The sequence below is a fragment of the Pholis gunnellus genome (assembly GCF_910591455.1).
Source record: "Pholis gunnellus genome assembly, chromosome: 15".
Taxonomy (NCBI): domain Eukaryota; kingdom Metazoa; phylum Chordata; class Actinopteri; order Perciformes; family Pholidae; genus Pholis; species Pholis gunnellus.
In genome coordinates, this window is record NC_136542.1 from 4,703,270 (window position 1) to 4,730,908 (window position 27,639).

The window sequence follows — 27,639 nt, forward strand, 5'->3', positions numbered from 1 at the left end:
GCGTGGCAAAAAACAAAACATACATCTGTCGAATTGTCGTTTTTAAACTTCTTTTTTTTTGTTAGGGTTAAACAAACAAGATTTGATGTGTTCAGTGGGGAGTTTTCAGTCTGCTGGTGGGTGGATTTTGCTATCTTTGGACAGGGTCAGGCTAGCTGTTTCCCCCTGCTTCAAGTCTTTATGCTAAGCTAAGCTAACCCGCTTCTGGCTGCTAAATCATTTTTACAATCCCCACATGAAAATGGTATTTATCTTCTCATCTAACTCTCGGCAAGAAAGCGAATAAGTATATTTCCCGAAATGTATAACCTACTTATTTAAGTACTTCTGTAACTTAAAGGAGAATACTGATTTTCTTCTTCTCTTTTCCATGGCTGCTTAATCTTCATTGGTTTAATGGTGAAAAAGGCGATAAGACCAGTATCACAGAGGAACATTCTCTGGGCATAAATATACATTTCCTTGCCTTGAAGTATCGCATTGTTGTAATATAAAGACTATTTGGATATAAAAGCGTAGACAAAAATTGTACTGGATCACAAAGTCAATAGTTGTCGGTGTAGCAGCTTGAGTTTCTTTGTGTTTGTGTCTCTGAGATGTTCACAGATAGTGATTGGGCCGCCCGAGCGAGGCTGTATAAACAGCGACTATTTAAATTGAACAGTATTTGCCCTTGATTGTTTACAACTGTCTATCAACTGGTTACACTGGCAGCTCACTGCCGGTTTATTGATTTAAACAAGCCCCAGGTTGCATCATTCGTTTTACAAAAGGAAAAGGAGAAGAAATACTTGATGATATGATCAGAAGTGTGGCGTCTCAGTTTAGTTGGACGTTTCGTCCCAGTCTTTCAACATGCAACATTTTTACGACTTCGGACTGAACTCGAGAAACAATCAAATCCTCTTTAAACCCTCTAAAATGGCCATAGGTAACTACTTAGGTTCCACACAATGAAAGGCCACATAGAGGTTATTGAACGAGAACTTGTTGAAATTGAGCTAATAAGCAGTGTTCTGGTAATGCCACTATAAGTAGCCTCAGGTGTCTATATACTTATTCTACAAAAGCAGCTCTGAAGGCAGGGAACAAGGCTGACAAAGGTTTAAAAGTTCATGGAAAAGACCAATAATAATGTACTACAAACTTCAGATCTACAAGTGGTTGTGGTGGAGTCTGAGCCACGCTTCAGGGCTCAAGTCAAAGTTTGTCATCCTGTCGTCTGCAGGACAGACAGGGTCTCTGCAGGACTGACGTCTGTCATGAAGAGTGGACTTCTTCTTTTCTCAGAGGACAAACAGTATGAGGTCAGCTGGTTGTTCAAGCCTACTTATGCCACGGTCACGAGCAGAGGTGACATGGGGGGGGGGAGTGTCCAGAGTTCAGCGTATGTCGAGCAGTTCACACCCTCGTGTGGCGACAGCCGCGGGAGGAGCCGGTGGCGGCGGCTCCGGACGGGGACGAAGGGTCCTCGTCGCTCGACTCGTTATGCTCCTCTTTGTGGAGGCCGAGGCTGATGTGGCTCTGCAGGGCGGCCGGGGTTAACCACTCCTTGGGTAGGCAGCTCTGCAGGAAGGGGATGCAGGAGCTGAAGTACGCCAGTCTGTTGACCCAGCGGGGGATTTCATGCCCACACAGCAACTGAAAAAAAGTCGGAATACAGACATATTGTCTTTATTGTATTTCCATAAAAGTGCGAGACATTTAAAATATACTTTTATATGTATGTATACAGGGAAAGGATACATTGTTTTCTTCATAATAAAGGGCCAACTTCAATAAAGTTGAGACTCTACTGTCGGTCAAGCCCCTAAAACTCTTGATCCTACATTTCCCATAACTCCGAAGGGTCATTCTTTCGTTTCAGGCAAAATGTTTACAATGTGACTCTTGGTGTCACATCCTAATCTAATTAATGACAATTAGATTAGGATGTGACACCAAGAGTCATTTTTCCATACTTGAGAAAGCTCCCTTCAGAGCCATAGAAGACATACAACTGTTTTCTCTCTTTAAGTCTCTGAACAAACTTTCATGCAATAGGATATGTATGTCTAACTCATGTATAGCTATATCAGAAGTGTTCTGTATCTTATGGTTTCTGTACAATACGTACATGTAGGAAGAGTTTCAGACTGACCTCAGACAGCGAGGAGGAGAAGTGGTTACAGTTTTTGTGCATTAGATGGTAGGCGTTGCCTTTGAACTCTCTACCCAGCTCCTCCATGATTTTATCAATGTCCTCCTCTGTGAAGTCGGTGGTGCCCAAAGCGATGGCCTCCCTGTTTGAAAGCAGAAACTGACCAATCAGCGTACATTAACATTAACAACCTCTCAGAGCACTATATGCTAAAATTAAGCACGACTCACTTGAATTTGAATGTCTCTCCCAGTTCAGCGGCGTTCCCCGGAGTGATCTCAAAGATGCCACTGAAAGGGTACGGATGACCCCCGTATGCAAATTCTGTGTGGACAAAGACGCAAAATACAAATTAACTCCCTGAAACCGAAGCACCAAACAACTGTGATTACAAAGAAACGAGCAACTAATCACTGACACACTGTGTTTACATCATTAGGCCGGGCTGGTTACAGACCTGCTCTGTATTTACAGCAGTACACCAGAAAACAGTGACGCACTCGGTGGCCACAGCATATTGAATAGAGATCCTCACATTGTTAGCTACGTATATACTGAATTAAATTTGAATTGATACATTTTGACAACAAACACATAGTGATGCTTCAGCCATATGGGAAATCAACAAATAAACCAGGCTGACACAGTCATTTTATCAATAATATGTTAAAGTATATATTCTACTTAGATGTATTAAGATATTACTGTTGGAAAGTAACTAAGTACATTTAGGCAAGTGTTGTACTTAAGTACAAACTTGAGGTAAATCTACTTTTCATGTCTTCTTCATTACAATTCAGAGGGAAACTCAAAAACATTTGAGGTTCATTTGAGAGCTAACAAGTAACTAAAGCTGTCAAATACACGTTGTGGAGTAAAAAGGTACAATATTTGACATTGGACTGTAGAGTGTAAAATGATTAAAATAGCAGAAAATGTTGCTTTTAATAACAGTTGTTGAGTAAATGTATTTAGTTACATCCCATCACTGTCTATGAGTTATGAAGTTACAGCAAACTCATGTATAAATTCCTTAAAAAACTCCACTGAAGAAACACAAAGATGCTTGGTACTAAAGTCTTTTGATAAAATCTACATTTAAAACATAAATCTTTCTAAAAAAACAGTGCCACCTGTATGTCCTTGTTGCTTTTAGCTCTCAAAACATCTGCAGTCAGAGTCTTGTACCTGACAGTGATCGTATATTCATTTAATATGATTAAATCCACGCAGTCATCAGAAATACAAAATCACATGCTAAAATTACACCGTGAGAAGTGATTTCTGGCCCGAGTAAGGAATGTTTTTTCACTCTCATATTTCACAGAGACAATATTTCTGGTTGCAAGGGCATAATAGTAGATCTAGTTTCACGCTGGTTTCTGCCTCTCATTCTTCATACCACACACACACAAACACACACACACACAGTACAGAGTGAGCCAGAAAATTGAGGTCATGTGATTAGGAACACGGTTCCATATTCCATTTTTAAAACCAGACTTCATTGGCGTCTGTGAAGACCGCCTCGTACAAACCTCACAATCAGGTCCGAGTGCGGCCCGCTGCGCTGTGATGGGATTTCACAGACATAAAGGAAACAAAAGAAAAGGTCTCACCTCTGCCATATATCTCAATGCCTGAGTGGAAGACTCCAATACCCAGATTGGAAGTGTATTCATTTATCCAGTACTGCAGAGAAAGAGAGGGAGAAGAAGAGAGCATTAAGAAGAGGATCAATATCAAGAGGTATTTGTGTTTTATCAGGAATTAAACAACAAACAGACAAAGATGCCAAATAAATGTAATGTATCTAACAATCCTTTGTGATGTGTTATTTGTAACACATTGTTTTTCATTTCACCAGAACGATGAGGCTTTCCTGCTGAAATAAAAGTCAAATAAATAAAAACTTTTGATAACCTGCATATTTAAGCAAATATTCAATCATTCGTTTTCCTCTTATCAGTTTATTCCTTCTCAGGATTTTAACAGCAGTGGCGTCCCAGCATGCACTGGGCAGAAAAACAAGGGAAACACCCAGGACTAATCCATCAAAAGGGCAGATAAACAATCAATCGTCTCTGATCTGTTCGACCTGCAAGTCCTTAGCTTACTGGAGGAAAATTCATACATGAGTGATCTATGAGCCACCGTGTCGCCCTTCACTGCAGACAATCGACACATAATTTATGGTAGTACCACAGCTCCTCAAACCCCCAACGCCCACTGACACTAGACATCCCTGAGGAAACACGCTAAGAGCTCTGCACACTGCCCCAGCTGTCCCATATTAATAATGGAGCACATTTCCGAGCTCAAAGGGATGCAATAAAAGCATATCCACCTCTTTACTTTGTGTCAACAGAGTCGTATTCCTACAGTGACTCCTACCCGATTTAGCTCTCTAGCGGTTGCTTTTTGTTTTCACACCATGGAAAACTAATCTCAGCTTCCTGGAGGGAAACAATGCACAAAGACAAGTGAAATGAGATTATGACGAGCTGACTATCAAATGACATGACTTCACTTTCGCCTCAGTACATAAACAAGAGAGTCCTGGCAACACTAGTGGAGCAGTCACAAATGTTGCCGATACATAAATCACACTTCTCTGATGATTAGATTAGATTAGATTAGAAAAACTTTATTAATCCCCAGTGGGGAAACTCATTTGCCACCCAAAAACTCATACAGGCGACACAGTCCACAGTACGCAAAAGACAAAGACACATTACAAAGAATAAATAACACCAGAAAATGCCATATAAAACATGATTGATATCAGAAAGATAAAAACCTCTAAAGGTGTTCATTAAAAAAATCGGACAGCTGCTGGAACGAAAGACCTTCTCAGTCGTTCAGTAGAACATTGAGGCATCCTGAGTCTCTCACTGAATGTGCTTCGGAGTCCATTGAAGACACTGATGCGCCTCATCTCTCTTGTTGCATGCCAACAAATTGCTGCAACGATCCACGCAGTCTCCCCCTACAACATCCTGCCTATATGCGCATGCAGCATCCACCACTACACGCATCAGTCACACATTGACTTCACAATGAAGACGATCGATTCATCACAACCACTTCTGCTCGCGTGATTCACTCTTGCCGCCTTCTTCGCGTTTGATTCTCGGGTAAAAGTATTTAAGGCCGGCTCTGACTGGCACCGGCCTCACGATCACTTCCTCCCTCTTCAACAGACCCTCTGCATGACCTGCTAAGTCCCGGCACAGCAGAGCAACACTGGAATTAAATGTCTGAGCAGCTGTCACTGAGGTCCACATCTGTGAGGACACTTAAAGATACCAAAGAACGCCCCCTGGCTTTGTGTCCGAGCATGTGATTAAACATTTATGTGTGCGAGTATTCTTAAAAATCACATTTCTTGGCAGTATGCGTCATGTCGTTGTTTAAGATTTGTACAATCTCTTAAAATATGGAGCAAGCTGACTCACGTCTGGGAAGCTAACAGATGAGCACTTGACTTCAGGTTATTATTCTTTTAACACTATCTTAACCCCCATCCACCCACTCTTTTACCATGTATAAGTAGTATACATGGTAAAAGAACATTTTCAGTGTTTATCTGTCAACAACTTTAACTCCTCATCTGAAGCATCTGTGTAGCCGGTGTGTAAACAGGAAATGTTTGTTAATATAACACAGTTGTGATCATATAAACCGGGGGAGATGGTGTTTGTTAAAAGCTGCTAAAAACATAAATACTGAATAAACAACTATATTAAACAGGTTTTTCAAAAAACTACCATCCTTATCCAAACACATGAAACAAGCCAAACGGCATATTGTTGGGAAAGTCTCTGTTCCACGGCTGTATTTACAGTTATAATAAATGTAAATGGGATTTTAAATGAGTTTTCTTACTTCTGAAACAGAGCCAAGAAGTTCCGGCTTCACGTCGGCTCTCTATTATTTTTTTCTATAACCAATTAAATGTATTTACACTCATTGGTTTCCTCTCTATATAGTAGTTTTCATTGTCAGTGGCGGAGTCCGCCATGCCCACACACGATTCAAATGACCACAAGAAGTACTTCTACTTTTGTACATGAAGTACTTATCATAATAACCAGCTTTGTACACAATGTTGGACCCACTTGTAGATGATTAGTACATATATTAGTACATAACAGCTTAATACACGTTTTAAAGTAGTAGTGTGTCATCATATATCATTAAATATGATTACAGCTATGCTATATCATTCATTATATATTACAGACAGAGGTTATAATACATTAATAAACACTTATAACTTCTGTATATCTGCTTGCAACTACATTATTATAGTGTGTTCGTGTATTGAATTGGTATGTACTGCTTAAAAATTCTAAATACGTGGATTTGAAGTAAAGTGTTACCAGTATGGATGCACTCCACAATATCACAACTGTTTTGGTGTAACTGGAGTATTTCTGTGGATTTACAGCAACATGTTGCATAATATTCACACAGGAGGCTGTTCAGCAGTACTGACTGAAAAGACCAGGCACACGTCTGAATAAAGACCCTTGTCCTTTACTGGTGTGTGTGGGTTCATATGAGTGTGTGTGAGTGTGTGTGTGTGTGCTTTTGTATGAGTGTGCATCATGTGAGCCGTGGGCACAGTGACAGAGGTCAGAGGGTTGAGGGAAGCTCTTGTTCCAAAGGAATTACAGAAGTTTCTTCTCTACTTTCTAATTTGTTTATGTTTTAAATGTCACTTGACGTTCTTACTTACTCAGATAAGAACATTAACGCTGGACAGCTATACATACCGCCCAGGCTTTGAAGATGGGTGTGACTGTGCTCACCAAGTTCTATTGACAATTCTTTTAATTTAACACTCTTTAGACGTCCATGGGAGTAGAATTAAAGAAGCATTTGTTAGCATTGGAAAAGGATTAACGCACAACTGTGGATTTACACAAACAGTCTTATGCTGCAGGCAAAACACTACCTGTTTTTCATCTGCTATTTGAGTCTAACTGGACTCTTTCCAACATTAAAATAGCTATGAAGTGCACTTGTGAAACAGGTGTGTGGTGGGCCTGCTATTTCTGGTGGTGCTTCCACTATCTCTGCTGGTGTCAGATTACAAACTGCAAGACACACACAAAAACACACACACAAAACTGAATCAAAAGTAAGTAAGTGGTTTAGATGGATTCTTACCATATCATACACGTTAAGGATGACAGGTTCATTGGCCATGGTTTAAACCTGAGCTGCAAAGGCAAACGTCCCTCACCCTCTCCACGTGTCACGGTTGTCAGGACCTCCACACCCCTCTGAAGTCACAGGGCCACACGGTGGACAGCTGCAGCAGCAGCGGACGGGCTTCTGTCTGCTGGAGGGGTGGTGGTGGAAGCTGCTCTGGGGGAAACTACTGCATGGAGGCTGGAGAAAAGCGTCCCGAAAGAAAACAGGAGAAGTGAAGCTTATGTAGTCCCAGAGCCACTATGGCATGTGAGGTTGGGCATGCATGAAACTCAGATCCCTGCAGGGCAAAGCGAGGTGCAGCAGTGGACGCGGCCCAAAAATACCCGTTGTAAGGGGGCAATCGATGCTGTTTGAGTAAAAAGCAACCACAACAGCTCAAAATGTCACGTTAGAGGTGATAGACATGATCCACTACGGACGTAAAGGGGCCTATAACAAGTGTTGGAGTCTGAAGCAGGCGCCCCTCCTGTCATCAACGGGCCGAAAAAGGCGACAGCTAGGGCGGACCGATGTCGACGATGGAGGCGGAGAGCGGACACACATTTTTCTTTTTTTTTACCCGGAGGATGTCGGAGCGGCTGCGGGAGAGGACTCCTGAGCCATGGCGGTTTAATTACGGCTGATGTGGAAGTGGGAGTCAAGTTCACCAGCAGCAGCATCTCCTACTGCCCGTCCGCATCCAGCCTCCTCTTCTTCTTCAAACATCATCTTCATGACTTCTCCGGCGACACGGAACCGTTTACCAGAACCAGCTCAGATGGAGGTGAGATATTCATCCGTGTCGTGTCGGTTGTTCTCCGGCTCTGGCTGGCTCTTCGCCCTCTCTCTCCCTCCTGTTGGGACTGAAGCTTTTAGATTACATCATATCTGCCTCCGAGGCAACATCCTCCAACCGGCTGATGGGAGCTAGCTGCTGCTGGTGGGTGTGCAGGAGCACATATTGTTTCAAAAAGTCTGGACAATTTATATCGACCAGGGCCATGATGAAACCGACCGTTAGACACGTTACGACACATGAAACGACGTCATTTTAAAAAATCGGTTATAGCGTTAAATCTGTTTGTTTTGTTCGTCAAAGTGTATTTTTTGTGACTGACTGACACTCAAATTGTAAAAAGTAAAAAAGGTAAATAAATATATAAAAACTATATCTAATGCAACAACAGGTTTCTAGATTTATTTTGTGATATTAAATTAGCAAAAAAAGTAATAAATCTACACCACCATTATTTTTAGTCGTTAAGTTATTTATTATCAATTTATTTATTATTTTCCCCCATTAAATTATGATACTGATAAGCAGTATTATTTATGCATATGGTAATATATATATTGTACACAGGAAACGTTTTTGTCGCAATTATGTCTACATTTATTTTGAAGGTAAAGTGACAACATCCGGTTTTATGCTATCGTTTGCTAGCTTTGCAGATTTAGCTTTAGCCGGATCAACCATCAATGGGAAAAAAATTTAATTTCGTATTTTTGAGTTATGAGATTATTAAATCATGTCATATCAAGAGAATATTTGCAATTATTGTAAAATATACAAGATATACTTTTATCTCATGTTGACATATACTTCAAGATTTTGACTATTTTCATAATTAAAACCTGATATTTTGTATTTTATCTTTTTGATTTAATAGTTCATAATCTACACTTTCTCATCATTTTTGGTGCATCTCATTTTGATATAAAAATGGTAAAATCTGATTTATAATGCTGGCTATTTCATAATTTTAATTCATTCTCATTATTTTTACCTTTTAATAACTTCATATCTCAGAGTATTTGTATTCTTTATATTTCCTAAATTGTCATCTAATTGATCATAAACTGGTATTTACAGATTCATATTAAATATTCTGCATTCCCTGCAACTAAATAGAAATAAAAAAGCCTAAAGCAGTTTAATAGAAATGAGTTTTAATACAGTAGGTGCTTGGATGTAAAACACACAATATTTTACATAATTTATTCGTGCCTCTGATCTGCGTTGTCTGGCGTCCTGCACGTATTCACAATCCCATTCAGCAGAGCAACATGCAATGTATTTACAGACAACAAGAGCCACAGTCAGAGACGACAAATGTGGATAAAGACACCGAGCGACACAATTCATTCATTCATTGGTTCTACGGAAGTTAGGAGTTCCATGATTGTGTCTAGTGCAAAAAAAACAAAAAACATTGTTGACAGCAACTCATTTCTTTAAAGAAAACTTTCCTTTACATTGAACTGGCTGAAACGGATTTTCAGTATAAAGCTGTTGATTCTTCACACAAATGAACTAAATTATACTCCAGATCTCATCAATCCATTAGCAGAAGGTGCGACGTGACTATTAGCACTGGCCTCAATGCAGAATTACAAAGAACGTCTAAGATGACTGTGACACACAACAAAAACTTCTTCAGCGGTGACTGAGTGTTCAGAAAGGAGCTGCTCACCACACGACATTTATCTAAGGAATGATTTGTTTTTAAGATATAGATTTAATGGTTCACCCTGAGTGACCGTGTGACTCTTAGAATAAACCCTTCAAAGTGAAACGACTTGGCGATACTTTATACAAGCGTATTTTGCTTTTAAGGATAAATCGGATGATGTTTTCCACTGTTATTTTGGGGCTTAGTAATGGTATTTGTTGACAATAAGAAAATACAGATTATTGCCAGCAACATCCTTTAAATGTAATGTATTGGGTTGATTTTCATTTTGCTCATCATAAGGAGCAACAAGAACCAAACACCACCATTACTTGGAACGGCGGTGAAAAAAGGCACTCCGAAAGTCAATTTCAAGACAATTCATCACGTTAACTACAAGCAACTTTGCCACTCCTCCCATGATTCTGTGCAACGGGGCGCAAAATGAAAATCAAACCCGGTCGCATTTGTTTTTAAAAACACGGGAGGAACTGAAAGTACAGTGGGTTCTTCAGACAGATGTGCACAGAGGCCTGCGAGTGACTGAACACAACACCGTCTTTCAGTTTGCTAATGGACCCAGAAGCTTGAGCCAGTCTGGCTGGACCCGAGGATTTAATAGTATTCTGCGTACGTTTGTTTCTGCCCGGGCTCAGCCCAGCAGCAGGAATATACAACCATATGCTCCTCCCGACGCCCACAAAGGAATCCATTAAAAGGTAACCTCTGTGGTAAGAGAGCATCCTTTTGCATAGGAAGGGTGTCAAGAAGCTACCATTAATCACATTATATACATGAACATGGAGAAACTCATCAGTGACACCTGCACCTACTAATAATAAAAAAAAAATAATAATAATAATAATAATAGTGTCTACTGTTTAGAGTTTCATCCCCCTTTTCTTTTTTTTGGCCTTTAGCAAAGTTTTTGATCTTAAAACAGACGTCGGCTTCGTTAAAAGTGCTTCCTGTGGAGCCGCATGTAAATAAATACACCGACGGCTGCAACTCCGGCTAAAGCGACCAGTATTTCCAGAGAAGACACCGAAGATTTGGACTCGGGTTGTGAGCCTGTAGGTCCGTTCACGTCATTGGGACACTGCAAGACACAGACGTGAAAACAAGAAGAAACATTAAAGCTACACGGGAGGTGACATTTATGTAGAAATGAGTGACGTTTGTTTACATTACATTCTGGTTGTTGGACATATTTCACTTTCAATAAATCTTCTGAGAAGCCATGAATCAAATTAAAAGCTTACGTAATGACCGTTCACAGCATAAAAGCAAATTTCAAAACTTGTTGCCATAACAAGGTCACTATTTATGAGCATAGTGTAAAGACTGAAGTATGAAGTATCACCCGACCACGTCCTCCGTCAAACAGAGAGGTGAGACACAATTATTGTTCAACTTTATTCCACACTTTCGGAAAGGCTTTCCTCAAAGGCATTTCTACATAGTTTTGTACCCGGTTGTACACGCAAAGAGTCACAGGAGTAAATGTGTAAAGACTGAAAACGAGAGCATGAGAGAGATGGCTTTTGGCTGCAGCCACACTTCTGCCACTGAGAACATGCTGTTGGGACAATTTACCAACTCTCTCCTGAGAAAACTGAACCACTGTCTGCCAAAACATGACAAAACCATCTACTGTAAAAAAAAACAAATGCTGTGCTTTAGAAAACGGACAGCTAGAATTAAACAATACAACTTTGAACGGCTAAAACCGCTGGTATGGCTTCAGGATTCCAATACAAGTCTCCAAAGGAACAAAGGTCCAACTACATGACTTCTTCTTTCTCCGTCTTAGTGATATTATAGTCTACGTGGTAGAGTATATATTTGCTCAGGGCATGGCAGCTGTAAACAAATATCAGGTGATTTATTTGGTGGAAAAGCTGGTCAGAGGAACGACAGGACGTAGAGGAGGAACTACAGTGGAGCTGAATGTTGTCCGGACAAGACCTCCAATCCTTAGCAGGACATGGCTCACTGACATTACATCGGTCATCTCAAGGCTTCTCCTTGTGGTTCATAGCGGTAGTGGGCCAACTCGCCTGAAACAAGACCATCTCCACGACAATATAAAGTCTCTTTACTCCTGTTCTGAGATTCATTAGATGGCGTTTCATTCCTGTATTTGTTTAATATCTTGCATGTTTTTGCGCTGCTTTTATGTTTTGGTGAGATAAACACAATTTTCCATTGTGGTGGACAATAAGGCAACAAACAAAAATCCCCAACTGCTTACAAAATAAATACAAAAACCAACAACCCACTCAAACATTTGAAAACAAGGAAGAGGTCATTTTAACGCTTCACCTTCTTCTGAACGCGGAGCTCCACGTCCTCCCCCGCTGTCCTGAACAGATCCACTGTAGCTCGGTGCATCAGATCATCAAGCTTCACTCCGTTGATCTACACACAATAACAAAGTTGATGTGTTTTTCCATTCACTTTCACTCTAAATCACATGACTGACATATATAGAAAATGTCAGATAATAGGCAAAATGTCCAAAGTCATGACATTTAAAAAAAAGTCATGACAACATGATGTTTGTTTTGTCCGACGAGAACTCAAAATAGTTGCTAGTGTCAGTACATTTACTCAAGTACAATGTTGAGGTACTAGCTTAGCTTTAGTTACTTTGCAGATTTCGATTATGAATACAGAATACAGTGCACTAATAGTTGATGTATTATTATAGATTAAGCTACCCAGCGGTATAAAAAGACAATAAACTTAGCCCTGGATAAGAAGACAACATGTATTACCGCCAGGATCTTGTCCCCCTCTTGGAGTCTTCCGTCCAACGCTGCAGCTCCATCTTCTTTGATTTTGCTCACGTATATGCCGTTGTCGTTCATCACATACTGCTGGTCCACGCCCCCAACTATATTAAACCCCAAACCTAAAATACAACAACAGCAGACAGTGTGGTATGAGACAGATGTATGTGAGTAATATCCAATAGATACAAGTCCAATTATTGAAGAAATGGTTAGTTAGCACCCAGCTCTGTCAGCACTAGAACGTAACAGCACCGTACTGTCCTCGTACTGTCCGTGCTGAACTTCCCTCTGTCTGTCTGTCTGTCTGCTGTCACCTGTCGTCACCTGTCTGTCTGTCTGTCTGTCTGTCTGTCTGCTGTCACCTGTCGTCACCTGTCTGTCTGTCTGTCGTCACCTGTCTGTCTCTCTGTCGTCACCTGTCTGTCTACTGTCTGCTGTCACCTGTCTGTCTGTCTTGAAATTGCTGGTTGACCCTCATCTACCTGCATGTCTTTTATTGTTGTTTATCTGTGTCTGAAAGACTTATACATTTAACATACTCTGCATGCTTTTGTTTTGAGCCTCTGACATGGATGTTTTTTAGTGTCTAACAATGCAACATAATCTTGTCTTTAGTCCATGTTTCTATTTAACATAGTTATCCCTCATTTTATTTGCTTTGTGTGTGTTGAATGTGAGAGCCTCTGTGTTGCATGTCTTGTTAGTACTTGACAATATAAGAGTCTCCTGAATGATGATACTACTTCTATTAATATTCTCACTTCTTTGATTGTGTCTGCACGCTTTGTAAAGGGTCAGTATTGCATAACTTATATTCTGTTTTTAGGTTTACCTTGTAACATCTGCCTCTCGGGACTACAGATTAAAAATAGCCTCTTGGCTTTAACTCTGGCGCATTTACAGCAATGTTTGTATTAATGTGCACTGTCCCTTATCAAATAAACCAATAGCAATACCTGGACAGAAGTTGCTGATTCAATCACATTTATCTTAATGGAGCAAAGTACACAGTGAATCATCCTCAAGGCTGTACGTGTTTAGAAAGTTCACACAAGGTTACGTAACACGTGTAAAGTACACATTACTCTCTCATGATAAGCGAAATAAACTTTTCCTAACTGTCCAGCTCCGTTTGGCTTCAATAGAGACTGTCAGTTAGAAATCTGACAGGCCGAGGAGTCACGTTAGCCGTTGATTAGCCGTTAGCTTCAGGATACACACTAGCTTGACGTGGCTAACCTAGTTTAGCATCGTTATACCGCTACGTGCTAACTGTGCGTCAAGTAAAGCGGTCCTCCTCTTACCTGAAGAGCCTCGCTTCAGTTTTATGTCCACCACGTTGGGCGAGGAGTGCAGCGAACCGTTCATGTTGCCACGACGATTATAAAACAGGTATCCAGTGAAGAACGGACAAACTATTTATCTGAAGGTTGAACTCATTGAGGAGTTTCGATTTGCTTCCTTTCTGGTGCGGTGTCGCTGGTCTGTGGTTGTGCTGCCCCTTGGAGGCCTGAGGCGGAACTGCAGGGCCGACCTTTGGCTCACAAGGCAAGCAGGCGAATCAGAAAAAAGATCAATACAAATTCAGAAGATTCAGCTGGCATTTAATGATGCTTTGAGAATCTTTGCTCAAGCTTCCAAGAAGGACAACTGCTAGTAATATGTTGATTGAATGAAAATGTGGTCATAAAGGCCTTAACTGACCCAATGGAAACATTGGAACAAATATCTGTGTTATTCAACCACGAGTGACTTTTGAACTGCAATGATTATACCTGCGTCTTGGTGTCCTCTTATGCTCCCACAATGATGTCGGGTACTTTTACTTTTTAATGTTAAATCCTCAGCTCTACATGTTGTACAGGTTTCTAGATTGCACACTGGACTAGTTCTTGCACCTTTAGTCATTGTGGTCCTACTCTCTGGAATGATCTTCCACATAAACTAAAATATGCTACAACAGAACAGTGTCTTCTTTTAAAGGCCCCTCTCTTATCTCTCAAATTATTTTTTACCCTGCTTTTTCATGTATTTCCAATTCTTTATTTTTTATCCATCTACTTTATCTTTATTTCATCTTCGCCTTAATTTTGTTCCAAGGTATTTTGGCTATAGTCAAAGAATGAATTATCTTACATAAATCCACTTTATTTCATCTTAGTCTTACTTTTAGTTTCAATATATAAATAAAATGATGATATACTTTCTATAACTGTGATACATGTTCACTATGTTTATTGTCAGGCATCAATCACCAAAACAAATTCCTTGCATGTGTACCGTACTTGGCAATAAACCCGTTTCAGATTCTACATCAAATGCACAGAAGTACATCCTGTAAAAGATGATCCGCTTTCTCCACTTTGGGGAAAAACAAAGAATGGGAACAGGGAAACTAGTATTTATTATGTGCACAGGCAGAAAAGTGTACAATATTCTGAATCAAACAGCATTATCAGTCATTATTTGTTTGTCGCCCTTTTTATTTATAAGCATGTCATCTTAAAATATTGTACCACTGTTATCTTTGGCAACAAATCAGAGATCCCATCCCTCTCCTATCCGACGATTTACTTTAAATTGAGCCTCATTTTTTTCACCATTCCATTTGACTTCAACATGAAATCATAATTTGTAAAACACCACCCTCCAGTCTCAGAGCTCAGGAGGATTCATACTGAAGAGAGGAGGAGCTCAAAGTCTGTATATAAATACTCTTTAAGAAACTTGGAGGCTCGGCCAGTGCTGAAGACAGGAGGGGAAAAGGAGACCAGGTTGATTTTCAGCATCACAATCATGCGTTACAAGATGTTGATATGAAGGATAATAAACATACACGTACTGTAAACAAAATACAGCATTCTAGTGGAAGATAAGCTCCACTTGGCCTACAATCTTCTCATTAGGTTTGAATTAGTATTTTCTTAAAACGCCTGTTTTAGATGCACTTTATCTCATTCACTAATTCGATAGTGTTATGTTGTTAAATATATTGGATTGTGAGCGGCAAAGAAAAGAAGAGCCATCATCCAGCAAACAAAGAAAAAAGGATTATAACGTGCTGAGTTAATCTGCCATTTGTTCTGTAATAAATGACAAAGTGCCAGGTGGGCAAAGATTGCATTTTACTGACTATTGTGCCTCAAAATACTCCATCACGGTATTTCAGATTTCAGATACGGTGGTAAAGTGTGACGCCGTGTCTCCTGTCTGGTAGCTGAGGTTCAGATCATGTTCGGGGCGACGCTGTAGAGGATGACGTCTCCAGTCACTCGCAGCAGGTTCACCTCCTCCAGCCCGCCCACTCTGTGCTCGTACTCCAGCAGGTGGTTCCCGTCCACCGCCACTTTAAACGAGTCCTCCTCCACCAGGATCTTCAGCTGCAGGGACGGGAGGGGGAGGCAATAGAAAGTTTATGCACAACATGTAAAGTACTGACTCCAGACTGAACAATATCAGCTCGATAACAAGTCAACCCGACAGACGTATGGCTTCAGGTAAAACAAATGATTGTTTTGTCGCAGCTACAGTTCCATCACTAAACACTTTACCTCAAAACGACGTCCGGGAACAAACGGGAAAAATGAATCCCGCTCCTCCGGCCCCCAGCAGCCACCTAGGTTGGAGTTTCTGACGACTACTTGCTCGTGAAATCGAGGATTTAAGTGAAAGACGACCTCTGGGCCTTTGAAGAACTCAACCTGGAATCTGCAAGAAAAAGATCAGGACTGAGTGCTACTGACATCTTATCCACTGTCCAATTAATACAAGATATATGTGGCTTGAACAAAAGTAATAGTATTGATAATTAGGTGTTCTTTTCCTCAAATAGGAAGCAGAACTAGAGGATGACTGTACCTGTTTGCTCCAGGAACAGGCTCCGCCTCTATCGTGATTACAAGTCGCGGCATAATTCCAGAATCAAGTGGGAGATCATACGGCACCATCTGTGAGAAATAGTCACATTAAAATTGTGACAGTACATTTAAAAACATGCTCCGTTTAAAAATCAAGTTTAAAAAAAAAAAAAGCATAATGAAAAATTATGATTTACTGTGTTTATTCGGCAGATACACAAAAAGAAACACCGTTTATCATGTTTATAATATGCCCAGGAACAGACATAAACACATTTGATCACTAATACTATGAACTTGGTGATAGACAGCAAAGTACTAAATATCACAAACTAGCGAGAGGATTGTTAGTTAAACATTATTCAAAACTTTGACCCTGCCCACATTCCTAATGAAAACACCCCAATGAGTCATCACCTATATTTAGTCCAACACTCTTATGTCATTCGCAATGACACGACAAGAACAGAAAAGTCAAAAAAAGAAATATAAAATCAGTCTTTAACAGTTTTAACACAGCAAGGCATCAACAGTACAAACTGACTTCAGAGCAAAATGACAGAAAACCAGAAAAAAGAGTCATAAACATGTACAAAAGTGACCATACAAGATTGAATCAAATTTTGATTTTATCAGAGAATATAAATGTGGCTTCAAACAATAAACATGAGTTCTGTGTAAATATGTCATTTTAAATCATATTGCACTTAATTATCTTAATACATTGCCCAGGCAGACAGAACATATATCATGACTCTATACTGTGTTGTATAGTCTTTCCACATGTTCATGTTGCCTAATCAAACCATATGTTGATTCTGGAAGTGACGTCCTTGTCCGACTGAAAAGTTGAGTTCATTGCTTTCAATTATATGGTGGATTATATCTGGGCTGAAAGAGAAGAATACATTTTTGATAACTACTTCTGAATATTTCTCGAGTCGGCTTCATGTTTTGCTTTGCACCCCAGCAGAGCCCAAGATACAGAAATAATCCAAACGCGGGCGGCCCTCACTGAAAATGTACCATCATGCAGTAAATCCCAACAAGGCAGGAAACTAGCTGTCTGTTTCACCGTCAGCAGTAAAAGGAAGACACCACATCAGTCAATATTCTAAAAGAAACCCTGCGCTAGAGCTGAATATACATGTGAGGTTAGCCGGAGACCTGCTAGAGAGGCCGGCAGTGGAGCTGGTAGTAAGTTCCCTACCAAAATCCCAAAAACTGGCACCCCAAGAGAGACGCTCCACTGCGCACCAGAGCAAGAACACATCAGCAAAGAAATGCAGAAAGCAAGCAACACAATGTAAACAGGTTTAGTACTCACCAGCATGCCTCCTGGAGCAGCGGGCCCACCGTACGGACCCATAGGCCCAGGGCCAGGACCAAAGGGGCCAGGGGCAGGAGGGAAGCCTCCACCTGCAGGGGGTCCCCATGACCCAGTGGGCATGGGGGGAAAGCCTCCAGCGGGGTATGCAGGGAAACCACCAGGGCCAGCTGGAGGGGGGAATGCACCGGGACCACCAGGTCCGTACATCCCGTTGCCTCCTCCTGGCTGACTTCCTGGGTAAGGCACATTTGGATAAGGCCCAGGGGGAGCTCCGGGGCCAGAAGGAAATGGTCCAGTTGGGTAAGAAACAGGGCCTCCGGGTAGCTGTCCTGGAGCTCCTTCAGGTGGGTACTGCCCAGGAAACTGCCCAGGGTGCTGCCCAGGAAACTGCCCAGGGTACTGCCCAGGGTGCTGCCCTGGGTGTTGCCCTGGGTGCTGCCCTGGGTGCTGCCCTGGGAACTGCCCAGGGGCTCCAGGGCTGGAGGGAAACTGCCCCGGAGCTCCCGGTGCAGGGGGGTATTGTGCAGATGGGTATTGTCCAGGTATCCCAGGACCAGGGGGGAACCCACCAGGTGCTGAAGGAGGTCCTGGGTATTGCCCTGGTGCGCCATGACCAGAGGGATACGGGAACTGCCCCGGTGCCCCAGGGCCAGATCCACCAGCAAAGTCACCCGGAGCGGAGGGCTGGGTGGGAGCTCCTGGGGCTGCACCCGGCCAGCCTGGATTTGCAGGAGCCTGAGGGTTACCGACAGGAGCGCTCGGGTTAGTGTTTCCACTAGTCTTTGCCTTGCTTGGAGTGTCGTCTCCTAAGGCATCTGACAGCTAGAAGAGAAGGAGAAAGTGACTCTCTGAACACAACTGAAACTTCTGTTTAACCACTAAAAGTGTGCGATCCTTTCAACTCACCGAGAAATCTGCCATGATCTAGAAAAAAAGAAGAAGACACAACTTTCATTAGTGTTGTGAGGAAGTTGTAACAACCGATCACTGCAAGCTGTCACACACAGAGGGCTCGTCACACAGAGGCTCTGAGTAATAGCACAGTAAATGTTTCCATCCCCGGACTGGTGACCAACTAAATCCATTCGGGCAGACTCGAAATATCTTTATCAAACTTAAACATCATTACGACAAGCTGTACAGATGCTACGCTGCCTTTAGCTGCACTATTTACAGAGACATTGTCCTCACAATATCTAGTTAACTGATGTTACACAGTTGGCTACCGACCTAGCTAACAGCAGCTAGCTGTGAGTTGGCGTTCAGGTGGTTAAACTTAACTCGTTTGTTTATTTTAGCTCCTATTATTTTAGAATAAGTAGTAAAAACTTGATATGTCACGCTACCTCACCGGAAGATGAACGCCTCTCAAACGATATGTGGGTTATAGAGATAATGTATCCAGCAGTTGGAGCCTAGTTAGCTAATTTAGCCTCTACCGAGGCATACAACTACAAGCTAACGTTGGGTCCGCTCCTCTCACAACTACAACTCTGGGGCAAGGAAGACAGAGCGCGCACACGCGCATTAATGATGACGTATTCTGAAGGGTGGGCACGTTCCGGAGCACACGCGCACACAAACATGTACGCACACAAACACACACAAACAAACACACACACACACACACACACTAAAAACAAGTTATATAAAAGTATAAGAAAATAAGAGTGATATTATATCTATATTTATATTTATATTTATTGTACATGGTAGTTAAATGTTAAATGTGTATGCTTATGCTTAGTTTCTCTGTTCTACTTTGTCTTTAATGTCCTTGTTTTTATATTTTTCTTGTATATTCATTATTACACCTCTGTTTATTTTGGACTCAGGGCCGGACTATTTGGCCCCTGGGCAAACAATTAGCTTTGGGCCCCTCACTCTACTCTCTGTGCAACTCTCTCTGTAGTCTGTAGTCATGTGATTAAACAGAAATTAAATGAGGACCATGCACCAGCACCATGTAGGCATATTATCAACTGATGTAATAAAATCTAAATAAAAGCTGATTTGCCACTCTTTGCCTCTCTACAGTACATGTAGTAAAATGTGTACATATCACTATTTGAGTGCTCTTGAATTAATAATTTGGGGGGGGGGGGGGGGGGGGGGGGGTATTCAGCCTTGATTCTAAAAGGAGATGGAAATTAAGGATGTTTTGCTCAATATTTGGTTCTGCTGGTAAAATAAAATATGGACAACTGCTAAATCAAATCTAACCGGTTTTCTTCTTCTTCTTTGGTATTGTTTTGTAGTCTTAACTCACCTATTTTAGAGGCGTTAATATTCAGCGGTAGAAGAAGTTTTTTACTTCAGTAGAATCTGTGACAAAAATTGTACGTCAGAGTGGTTTAAATTTCAGACCTTTGTTAAATAGTTTTATCTGAACAACAGATTGTAGTGTATGTTATTAAATGAGCATTTTTTAAATAAATATTGAATAAATATTGAATACATATTTAAATAGATACATATTAAAATACATATAAAAATAATATTAAATAAAGATTTAAATAACCAGCAACTTATGAGTAATTCGAGTGTTAGAAGGTTATTTTTCCTGGACAACATTGGAATGATAAACACATTTTTTAAAATAGTTTTAGTAATAATAGTTTAATAAGACTAAATTAGTGTTAATAAACACAATACTGAGGAGAGATTTATGACCAACTTTTGGATGAGGGAGGCGCTTGTTTGATTGGTCCAACCAGTCACAAGATGATGTGAAGTAAGGAAAAAAACAACATTGTTGGCGTCTCTACCATTCAGAGCAGCTGCAGCTTAAGGGATCTTTACTTAACTCTACGACAATGGTAAGTTATCGACCGTTGGTGCGACAGAGCTCTCCTCTTTCACCGTTCTGCTCTTTAATCTCGTGCTCTTAATGAATGTGAAGTTCCGGACTCTACTGAGGAAAAGTGAGACCGCAGATACACTGGCAGCGTTAGCCTGCTAGCCTAGCATGAGTTCCACCCTCTGTCCATTGTGTTAACGTCAAGCTAGCCACAGTAGAACGTTTGCTTATCCGGTTATGGATTTCACAATAAAATGAAGTTGGGTGAAACAACATTGAGGTGAAATTCACACACCTTTGACATTTTTTAATTGATTTGCTGTGAATCACGAGTTCCAGTTAAATTATATTGTTATTTTATAATTATATTGGACACAAAATCTGATCAAATAAAAGCATCTTCAGGTAATATCTCACTCATAAGTTATTAGATCGCTGCAGCATATATATCCATCATTGCATTCTAGTCTATTATATCCTTACTTTTACAGACACATTTAAAATCAAATAGTGCTGTTAATTAGAAAATAATTCTCATCAAAAAAGAGTGCGCCATCGTAATTTATTTTGAAGACCAAGCTGGCGTACTTCCTGTACCAACATAGCTAAGTGTGGTTAGCTTGTCGTCGCAGCAGTGATGTGTTTATACACGTCTGGCTCGCTCCTGACGAACAATGAATACCTCCGGAGGGTTTTTGACAGCTGAACTGTCTTCAGTGTCGAACAACATTTGTCTATATTTTCCACACATAAGATGCATTAAATTACTGTATAGTTAAAGTCAGCTGAGTCTTATATCCTGCATGAACTATCAGCAAAACCCAGCAAGCTAGCTGTCAGTGAGGAATTTAACCTGTGGCCTCCCACGGCTTTTTATTGTCGTGCCTCTTCCGCATTATCTTCCTTTGCATCCTGTTTTTCCAACTCTCTCTCAGTCCCAAAACACAGACACTCCAGTCTGCTCTTAATCTGCAAAGATCTCTCTCTCTCTGAGCTCAGTGAAATCCGGACTCCCACCAGCCATCTGCTCAGGAAGGTGCAATTATAGAATCCAGAGAGTCTCGAGGAGTTTATGTCTTTGTGCTGGAGTTATGTAACGACAGAGGTTCAGACCAGTACAGTCCTGTTCACACTGGTTTATGTTAGTCAGGGTGGACTTCTGAAGAAAGTACTAACATACTGCTTTAGCAATTAAATGCATGAAAATCACATGAATCTGCAGTCTGTGACTCTGCAGCTGTCTGCAAATCTCCTCAAAAACAAGAGGCCGATTTGACTACAACTTATTATTAAAGATGCCTAAGTGTTTATTTCTACTTTTCTGATTGTAAGCAATAAAAGATGACAGTTGAAGTACTCCATATGTCCATCACTGCAGCACTTTATTGTTGTAAATGTCTTTATTTGTACATACAATTAAGTTTGTCGGAGGGAATAAACTGCTTGCTCCATATATTCTTTAAGCCAGTTATCTGTACTGTAACCGGCATTTTTCTGTTTTCCAGTTTATTAAGATGTATTGCTTTATATTCTCACGTTTCTTTCTTTTGAGTAAACATGTGGATGGACTAGAGGGAATCTGAACATATGTTGAATACATTTTAATGGGTGATGATGAGGAAAGAAATACATAATGAATGACTCTTAAACACATACATGGAGGCTTTGGTTTGTTCACTATGTTCAAAGACACAAAGACAGAACATAACAAATACAGAGGAGCTGGATCCGTGTGCTGTGCCGCTGGTTTTTGTTCATGAATTTGAAATATAAAGTGGATGTTTCTCCTGTTTTTTTTTTTTTTTTTTTTTACCAGAGTGTATCACTGGTGGTGTGTGATGTGGACGAAGAGCTGGTTAAAAAGGTGAAGAAGTTCCGTTTGCAGAAGGACACTTATAATGCGGCCATCGTTAGTGAGTATTTAGATTTCTTCTCTCGTGTTTCACACTTCCAGTTCCCTCATCACAAAGTTAATGTTTATTTTTCAATGTGTTTCTGGTTGAATGCCTGAAATAAGGTCTGTGGTTAACACACGCTTAAGGCATTTTAACATTTTGTTCTGCCATGTGGAATAAGTCAGTTAATACAGTTATGTGTCTTAAAGGCAGTGGTTAATAAGTGGCTAAATGAGACGACAAAACATCATCACGCCGTCTTTCTGTATTTTTCGTGCTCATGCGGCGGTGGTGTGGTTCATTTACAGCCTCGTGTTGGCTTTTTACTCCTGGTGATTGCATTCAGGCTGCAGAAATCCTATAAGTGGTGTTTGTTTGTGAAGATTGTCTTGCTGAGTATCATGAACATTTACCACAGAGCTTATTTTCTGCAAAAAATCAAATGCAAAACTCCCAATAGGCCATTTGTCGAGGGAACCATTGCGACGCTAACTTAAAAAATACATCATCCCTGCGGGTTCAAGTGGAAAGAGTTACAGTAAAAGTAACTAGACATTAGATGAAGCAGTTACAGTATTTCTCAGAGGGAAGAGTTGCGTCTCAATGCAGCAGGTGGTGAGAGAGAGTAGTGAGTATCAAACTAAGCTTCAGCTTTATCCTCCACTATCTGTGGATCAACATGTCATCGCTGTTAAATTGGATTAAGAGTGTGTTTGCATGCCATGGACTCTAACACATACACACCTTTTACACAAGTACATTTGTGTGGAATAAGAGCTGAAGCATCATGCAACTTGTTTGTTGTCGTGTTTAATTCATTTTCTACACAGAAATCTTAAAATGTGTCACTATTGAACGTAATCATTACTACTAAACTCATGTGATGGTTTCATGTTTTCTGCCATTTTTTTACCCCTCAGTGAAGATCGATAAAGACAAGCAGCTCGTTATCCTTGAAGATGAACACGTGGTAAAAATATTTATTATAATGTGTTGTGCTTTATTCTTGTGTCTGTTGTTCGACTTTCACTTTAGAAATGAATTTTGTGATGATGTGTAAAATGAGTTTGGGAGGTACAGCTGTTAAATACTTTTCTACATAAAGTGTAATTTAAGAAGTTGCTCATTACAAATGTGTCTTTTTTTTTTCTTCAGGATATTTCTATTGATGATCTGAGGGACATTCTGCCTGAGAGACAGCCGAGATATCCTTTGAAAATGTCTTATTTTATCAGTATTTAAGTGATTAGTCATCGCTTTTTCTGTTGAATATCACGAGTCTGTGATGTTACCAAGTTTACGATTTAAACTGCTAATATATTGTTCCTGCAACACGGCCTGTGTATGAAAGCTGGATTTCTACTTGAAGTACACCATTTGATTTAAAATATCCTAAATCATTGTTTTGCACTTGACCAGTGACATGTGTGGACTGTCCTTAGCACCAGGAACATTTATCGTCTACAGTTACAAATACCACCATGATGATGGACGCGTGTCCTACCCTCTGTGCTTCATCTTCTCCAGCCCATTGGGTAAGAACTCCTGCAGAGCTGCTGCTCAACGAACGGCGCACATTGTCCACCGTTCCGTCATCGCAGACGTGTTTATGTTAACGTTGGCGCATTTGTGTTCTTCAGGTTGCAAACCAGAGCTGCAGATGATGTACGCGGGAAGCAAAACCCAACTGGTGCAAACCGTCGGGATGTCCAAGGTTAGCGAGCGGCTGCTGACGTTGATGCTACGTCATCGTTCAGCAGTGCTGACGCGTCATTAATGCAACTCTTGTCATCCAGTCTTGTAAAGTCTGACAGATAGGTGCTCAAATATCCCATCAGCCTCAGCTGTATGTTGTGTTTAGTGCTGATTAGTAGCTATAAGTGTGCTAAAACGCTAAGCTAACATGCAGAACATGGTAAACGTTGTACCTGCTAAGCATCAGCATTATAGGTTGTATTGTTTAATTATTCCAGATGTTTGCCTATTTAGATTTTGATAGATCTTCTTTTGTTCGCTTAATTATTTCTGTGCCTCACAGAGCTGCTTGTTTTTTTTTACTATATCATCGAACATCTACTGCATTATCAGCTGGTAGCTTTACACTAAACTGCCTCCTAAGACTTTCCCCTTATTGTACAAAAAGAAAACGCCACATCTTTGCTCCTTTTGTCTGTTTTTACAGGTGTTTGAGATAAGAAACACGGAGGACCTAACGGAGGAATGGCTGAAGGAGAAACTTGTGATCTTTGGCTAAAGTAATCTCATCCGGTGGTCTGGGATGTGAGGAGGATCCAGATTGCACAATCTCTTGGGGAGAACACACCACAGTTAATGTTTCCCTCCTCCCTGTAGCAGACCTGATTTAAATAGTGTTTTAAAATACCTTCTGTACTCAGTTTTGGGCCTCTTTGGCAGAGTTCATGGCATATTACAGTTCAGTGTGGCATTAACTGAACCTCGCCCATCTGGCAGCCTGAAACTGACAACACTATTTGATGCGGGTCTGCTCTAGCCTCCCATAAAATCAATCGATGTGCCAGTTATGTGTCTGTATTGAATTAACACTCCCGTAGCTCTTAAAGAGGATTGATAGTCATCCTCGCTGCCTAAGCATGTTCATCCAGGAGAATTTAAAGGCATCGTGTCAGCAGTTCCTGCTACCTTCAGTAGTTTACACTCAGCAACTCTGAACCTCTTTAGTTTCACCTTTTTTACGTTTTAAGAACATTTTCATAATTTAAGGGAGTTTTTTTTGTTTTTGTTTCTGGTGTATGTCGGGTAATGTGAGCACATACTTTATAGCAGTGATTTCCTTTTGTTGTGCAAAACAAACTTCCTGCCAAAGCATCTGAACAACCACAGTTACAATTCAGAGAACAATATAGAGTTCGGCTGTAGTCTTTCCTTCAGTATTCATTTATTAGATTATAATTTAGGTAAAAAGCTGCAATCACTCCAGTCTATAAATGACAACAACACTAAGACCAATCCTAAGACTTGTATGTGATGTGTTGTACCTTCTCCTCTCCTGTGCACAAGAACCAGCTGGCAGAAGTCCTCGAGGTGCTCATCACGCTGCACATTTGCCCGTTAGTCCATCCTCAGATCACGCCTTCTCATCTGTGTAGAGAGGAAACGGCGTGACTCTCGGGTGAAGCTCTATTCTGCATATTTGTTACAACGACATCACACTCCTGTCAACAAGATTTCCACTGAAACATTCCAGACTGAACAATTCATTACTGACAACAGACCTGTCTTGAAAACACGGCACAATCTACCGGGCTACTTTGTTTATGGGTCACTGTGTCTTTAGACTGTTATTGTTCATCATAGCTTTTGCTGTTCTTGGTGTTTTATGGACGTTGTGCTTCATTCCGATTGGTTATTAGTGGTCGCAGCTTGACAATGATGGCTGTGACTTCTCCAAGACGCCAGTTGTGCTTAACATTTAGACTTGGCAGGTCATTTACATCAAGTTGTAGCCTTTTTGAAGGCTGAGATTGATATTTGCGTATTGAATGTGCCAGCAGCTCATATCTATTCATACAATTACATTTTAAGAATTTAATGAAATACAAACAGAGGTTACCGTGACAAATTTGTCACAAACACTTGTGGTGTCTATTTCTATGTATTTGGATATTTGTCATGCTCTTCCATGTTTTCTTGCTGATGAAAACGGCATTTAAACCAATCCAACACACTAAAACGTCAAAGCAGTTGCTAGTTCTTTAAGGATTAGTGGCTCTTAACAGCAGGGCGACCGGCCTCAGATAGTCAACGCTACAACAAAATGCACTTAGAATCTGTATTGCTGGTTTTGTGTGAGCGGTGAGAGAGAGAAACTTCCATTTTCTGGTTCTGATCCTGAATAAAAGCTTAATATCAGCTCTGTATATTGGTCTGGCCTTAATAAAGAATAATAGGCACAAATGCTAAACGCATGTTCGCCCATCAGTGTCCGCTCTTATTGAGAAACTACTTTGTAAAACAGATGAGGGAGTGTTGTAGTAATGTATGATGTCATACTGCTAAGTCTACCATACCAATGCCGTGTCTTAACGTTTTATTTTATCATATAAACATCTTTTAAAAAAATTAAAAATGATAAGGCCAAAATGTAAACATGACACAAAATGGGGGATATAGGGGGATTTGAGAAACTTTGTTGGGGGAATTATAATTATTTTGTTATAACTTTATGTGTAGAATCAGAGATTTGACTTAAAGATATGTATCCACAATTACACCATTTCATATAAATATTTTATCGTTACTGATTTAGATGTCAGGGCCGGCTTTAACCCCACAGGTACAGTGAGGCATAACTAATCATTGATACCATCAAAGCTAAGATGTACGCTGTCAGCTAGACGGTCAAATTCTCAAAAATGCGCAGTCTGAAATCGAGCATGTCTGTCTTTATATATTTGAAACATGCAATGAACTGATATCTGAAACGAAATGTGGAGAGCTACTGTAATAGAAATGCATTGCTTTGACGTACGTCTGAACAGGTTTTCCTAATGCCACATTCAAGAATCTGCTGCTCTGTTGCGTGCATTTTACATTAGTTAGTTCATTTGATTAGACGGGATTTATTTGCACACAAACATCTGGTCCCGGCTGTGCTCTCTATCTGAAAATATTACTGACCGTACTTTCTTTTTTTTCCTGCTATTTGTCATAGAAATGCGTTGTAATGGACTGTCCATTGATCATGTATCAATCAAAATCAATCCCCTCACATGGTCTAGTGAACTAAGTGTTCCCTTCTGAGCCATGTATCGGGTTATGTGGAGTCCAGCTTTCCCTCCTACGTGTTGTATTATTGGGCTTTTTTAGTCTTTTACTTTAAACTTGCAAATGTGTCGTTGGGCTCTCTAATCAAATGCTTACTCTTCTATTTCCTTTTTAATGAAAACACACCTGAGACATGTGTCATTACCAGCTGCCTCATGGCATCAGTGAAACTTGAGATATTTGTATTTTCCCATACTTTATAAAGTGTCTATTGTCCTATTGTTCAAATAAAATGACAGTGATGTTTACCCCTCTGGTTTCAGGAGACTGCTGTTTTCAAACTGACATGTATGACGTGCATGTGTGTGTTTATATTGACCAAATGTGGCAAAACCAACCAATGTACAATACATAC

General features: G+C 40.5%; 3 protein-coding genes across 4 annotated transcripts; 1 reads left to right on the top strand and 2 right to left on the bottom strand.

Annotated features, from left to right (window-relative positions):
* Positions 1–587: 587 nt before the first annotated feature.
* Positions 588–14,065, bottom strand: LOC306707086 (deubiquitinase DESI2-like). The gene is made up of 7 exons (XM_079174388.1): positions 13,901–14,065; positions 12,579–12,715; positions 12,124–12,219; positions 3,760–3,832; positions 2,371–2,464; positions 2,141–2,282; positions 588–1,641 (listed from the first exon to the last, which is right to left on the bottom strand). The coding sequence occupies exons 1-7, from the start codon at positions 13,962–13,964 to the stop codon at positions 1,402–1,404; spliced, it is 846 nt and encodes a 281-aa protein (XP_079030514.1). The 5' UTR covers positions 13,965–14,065; the 3' UTR covers positions 588–1,401.
* Positions 14,066–14,869: 804 nt separating this feature from the next.
* lgals3a (lectin, galactoside binding soluble 3a) lies at positions 14,870–19,288 on the bottom strand. 2 transcript variants are annotated; one of them, XM_079174377.1, is made up of 6 exons: positions 19,130–19,288; positions 18,690–18,707; positions 17,781–18,605; positions 16,455–16,543; positions 16,148–16,304; positions 14,870–15,976 (listed from the first exon to the last, which is right to left on the bottom strand). In XM_079174377.1, the coding sequence occupies exons 2-6, from the start codon at positions 18,702–18,704 to the stop codon at positions 15,821–15,823; spliced, it is 1,242 nt and encodes a 413-aa protein (XP_079030503.1). In that variant the 5' UTR covers positions 18,705–18,707; positions 19,130–19,288; the 3' UTR covers positions 14,870–15,820. The 2 variants fall into 2 exon arrangements, with proteins under 2 accessions (XP_079030503.1, XP_079030504.1); XM_079174378.1 differs by having other exon boundaries at positions 19,135–19,276.
* A 1,234-nt stretch (positions 19,289–20,522) lies between these two features.
* Positions 20,523–27,532, top strand: gmfb (glia maturation factor, beta). Its single transcript, XM_079174385.1, has 7 exons — positions 20,523–20,602; positions 22,400–22,496; positions 23,399–23,448; positions 23,634–23,683; positions 23,931–24,013; positions 24,119–24,192; positions 24,661–27,532. The coding sequence occupies exons 1-7, from the start codon at positions 20,600–20,602 to the stop codon at positions 24,730–24,732; spliced, it is 429 nt and encodes a 142-aa protein (XP_079030511.1). The 5' UTR covers positions 20,523–20,599; the 3' UTR covers positions 24,733–27,532.
* Positions 27,533–27,639: the final 107 nt, after the last annotated feature.

Bases quoted from the DNA above. Each gene is read 5' to 3' on its own strand.
- LOC306707086 (XM_079174388.1), bottom strand. From the start codon at position 13,964: ATGAACGGTTCGCTGCACTCCTCGCCCAACGTGGTGGACATAAAACTG. The intron at 2,465-3,759 runs GTGAGACCTTTT...TTGTCCACACAG, and splicing joins CATTGAGATATATGGCAGAG to AATTTGCATACGGGGGTCAT. The intron at 1,642-2,140 runs GTCAGTCTGAAA...ACTTTTTTTCAG, and splicing joins TCTCCTCCTCGCTGTCTGAG to TTGCTGTGTGGGCATGAAAT.
- lgals3a (XM_079174377.1), bottom strand. The intron at 16,544-17,780 runs GTGAGTACTAAA...TATTTCTCACAG, and splicing joins CTGCTCCAGGAGGCATGCTG to ATGGTGCCGTATGATCTCCC. The intron at 16,305-16,454 runs GTACAGTCATCC...TTTTTCTTGCAG, and splicing joins CCTGTTCCTGGAGCAAACAG to ATTCCAGGTTGAGTTCTTCA.
- gmfb (XM_079174385.1), top strand. The intron at 23,449-23,633 runs GTAAAAATATTT...TTTTTTCTTCAG, and splicing joins TCCTTGAAGATGAACACGTG to GATATTTCTATTGATGATCT. The intron at 24,014-24,118 runs GTAAGAACTCCT...TGTGTTCTTCAG, and splicing joins CATCTTCTCCAGCCCATTGG to GTTGCAAACCAGAGCTGCAG.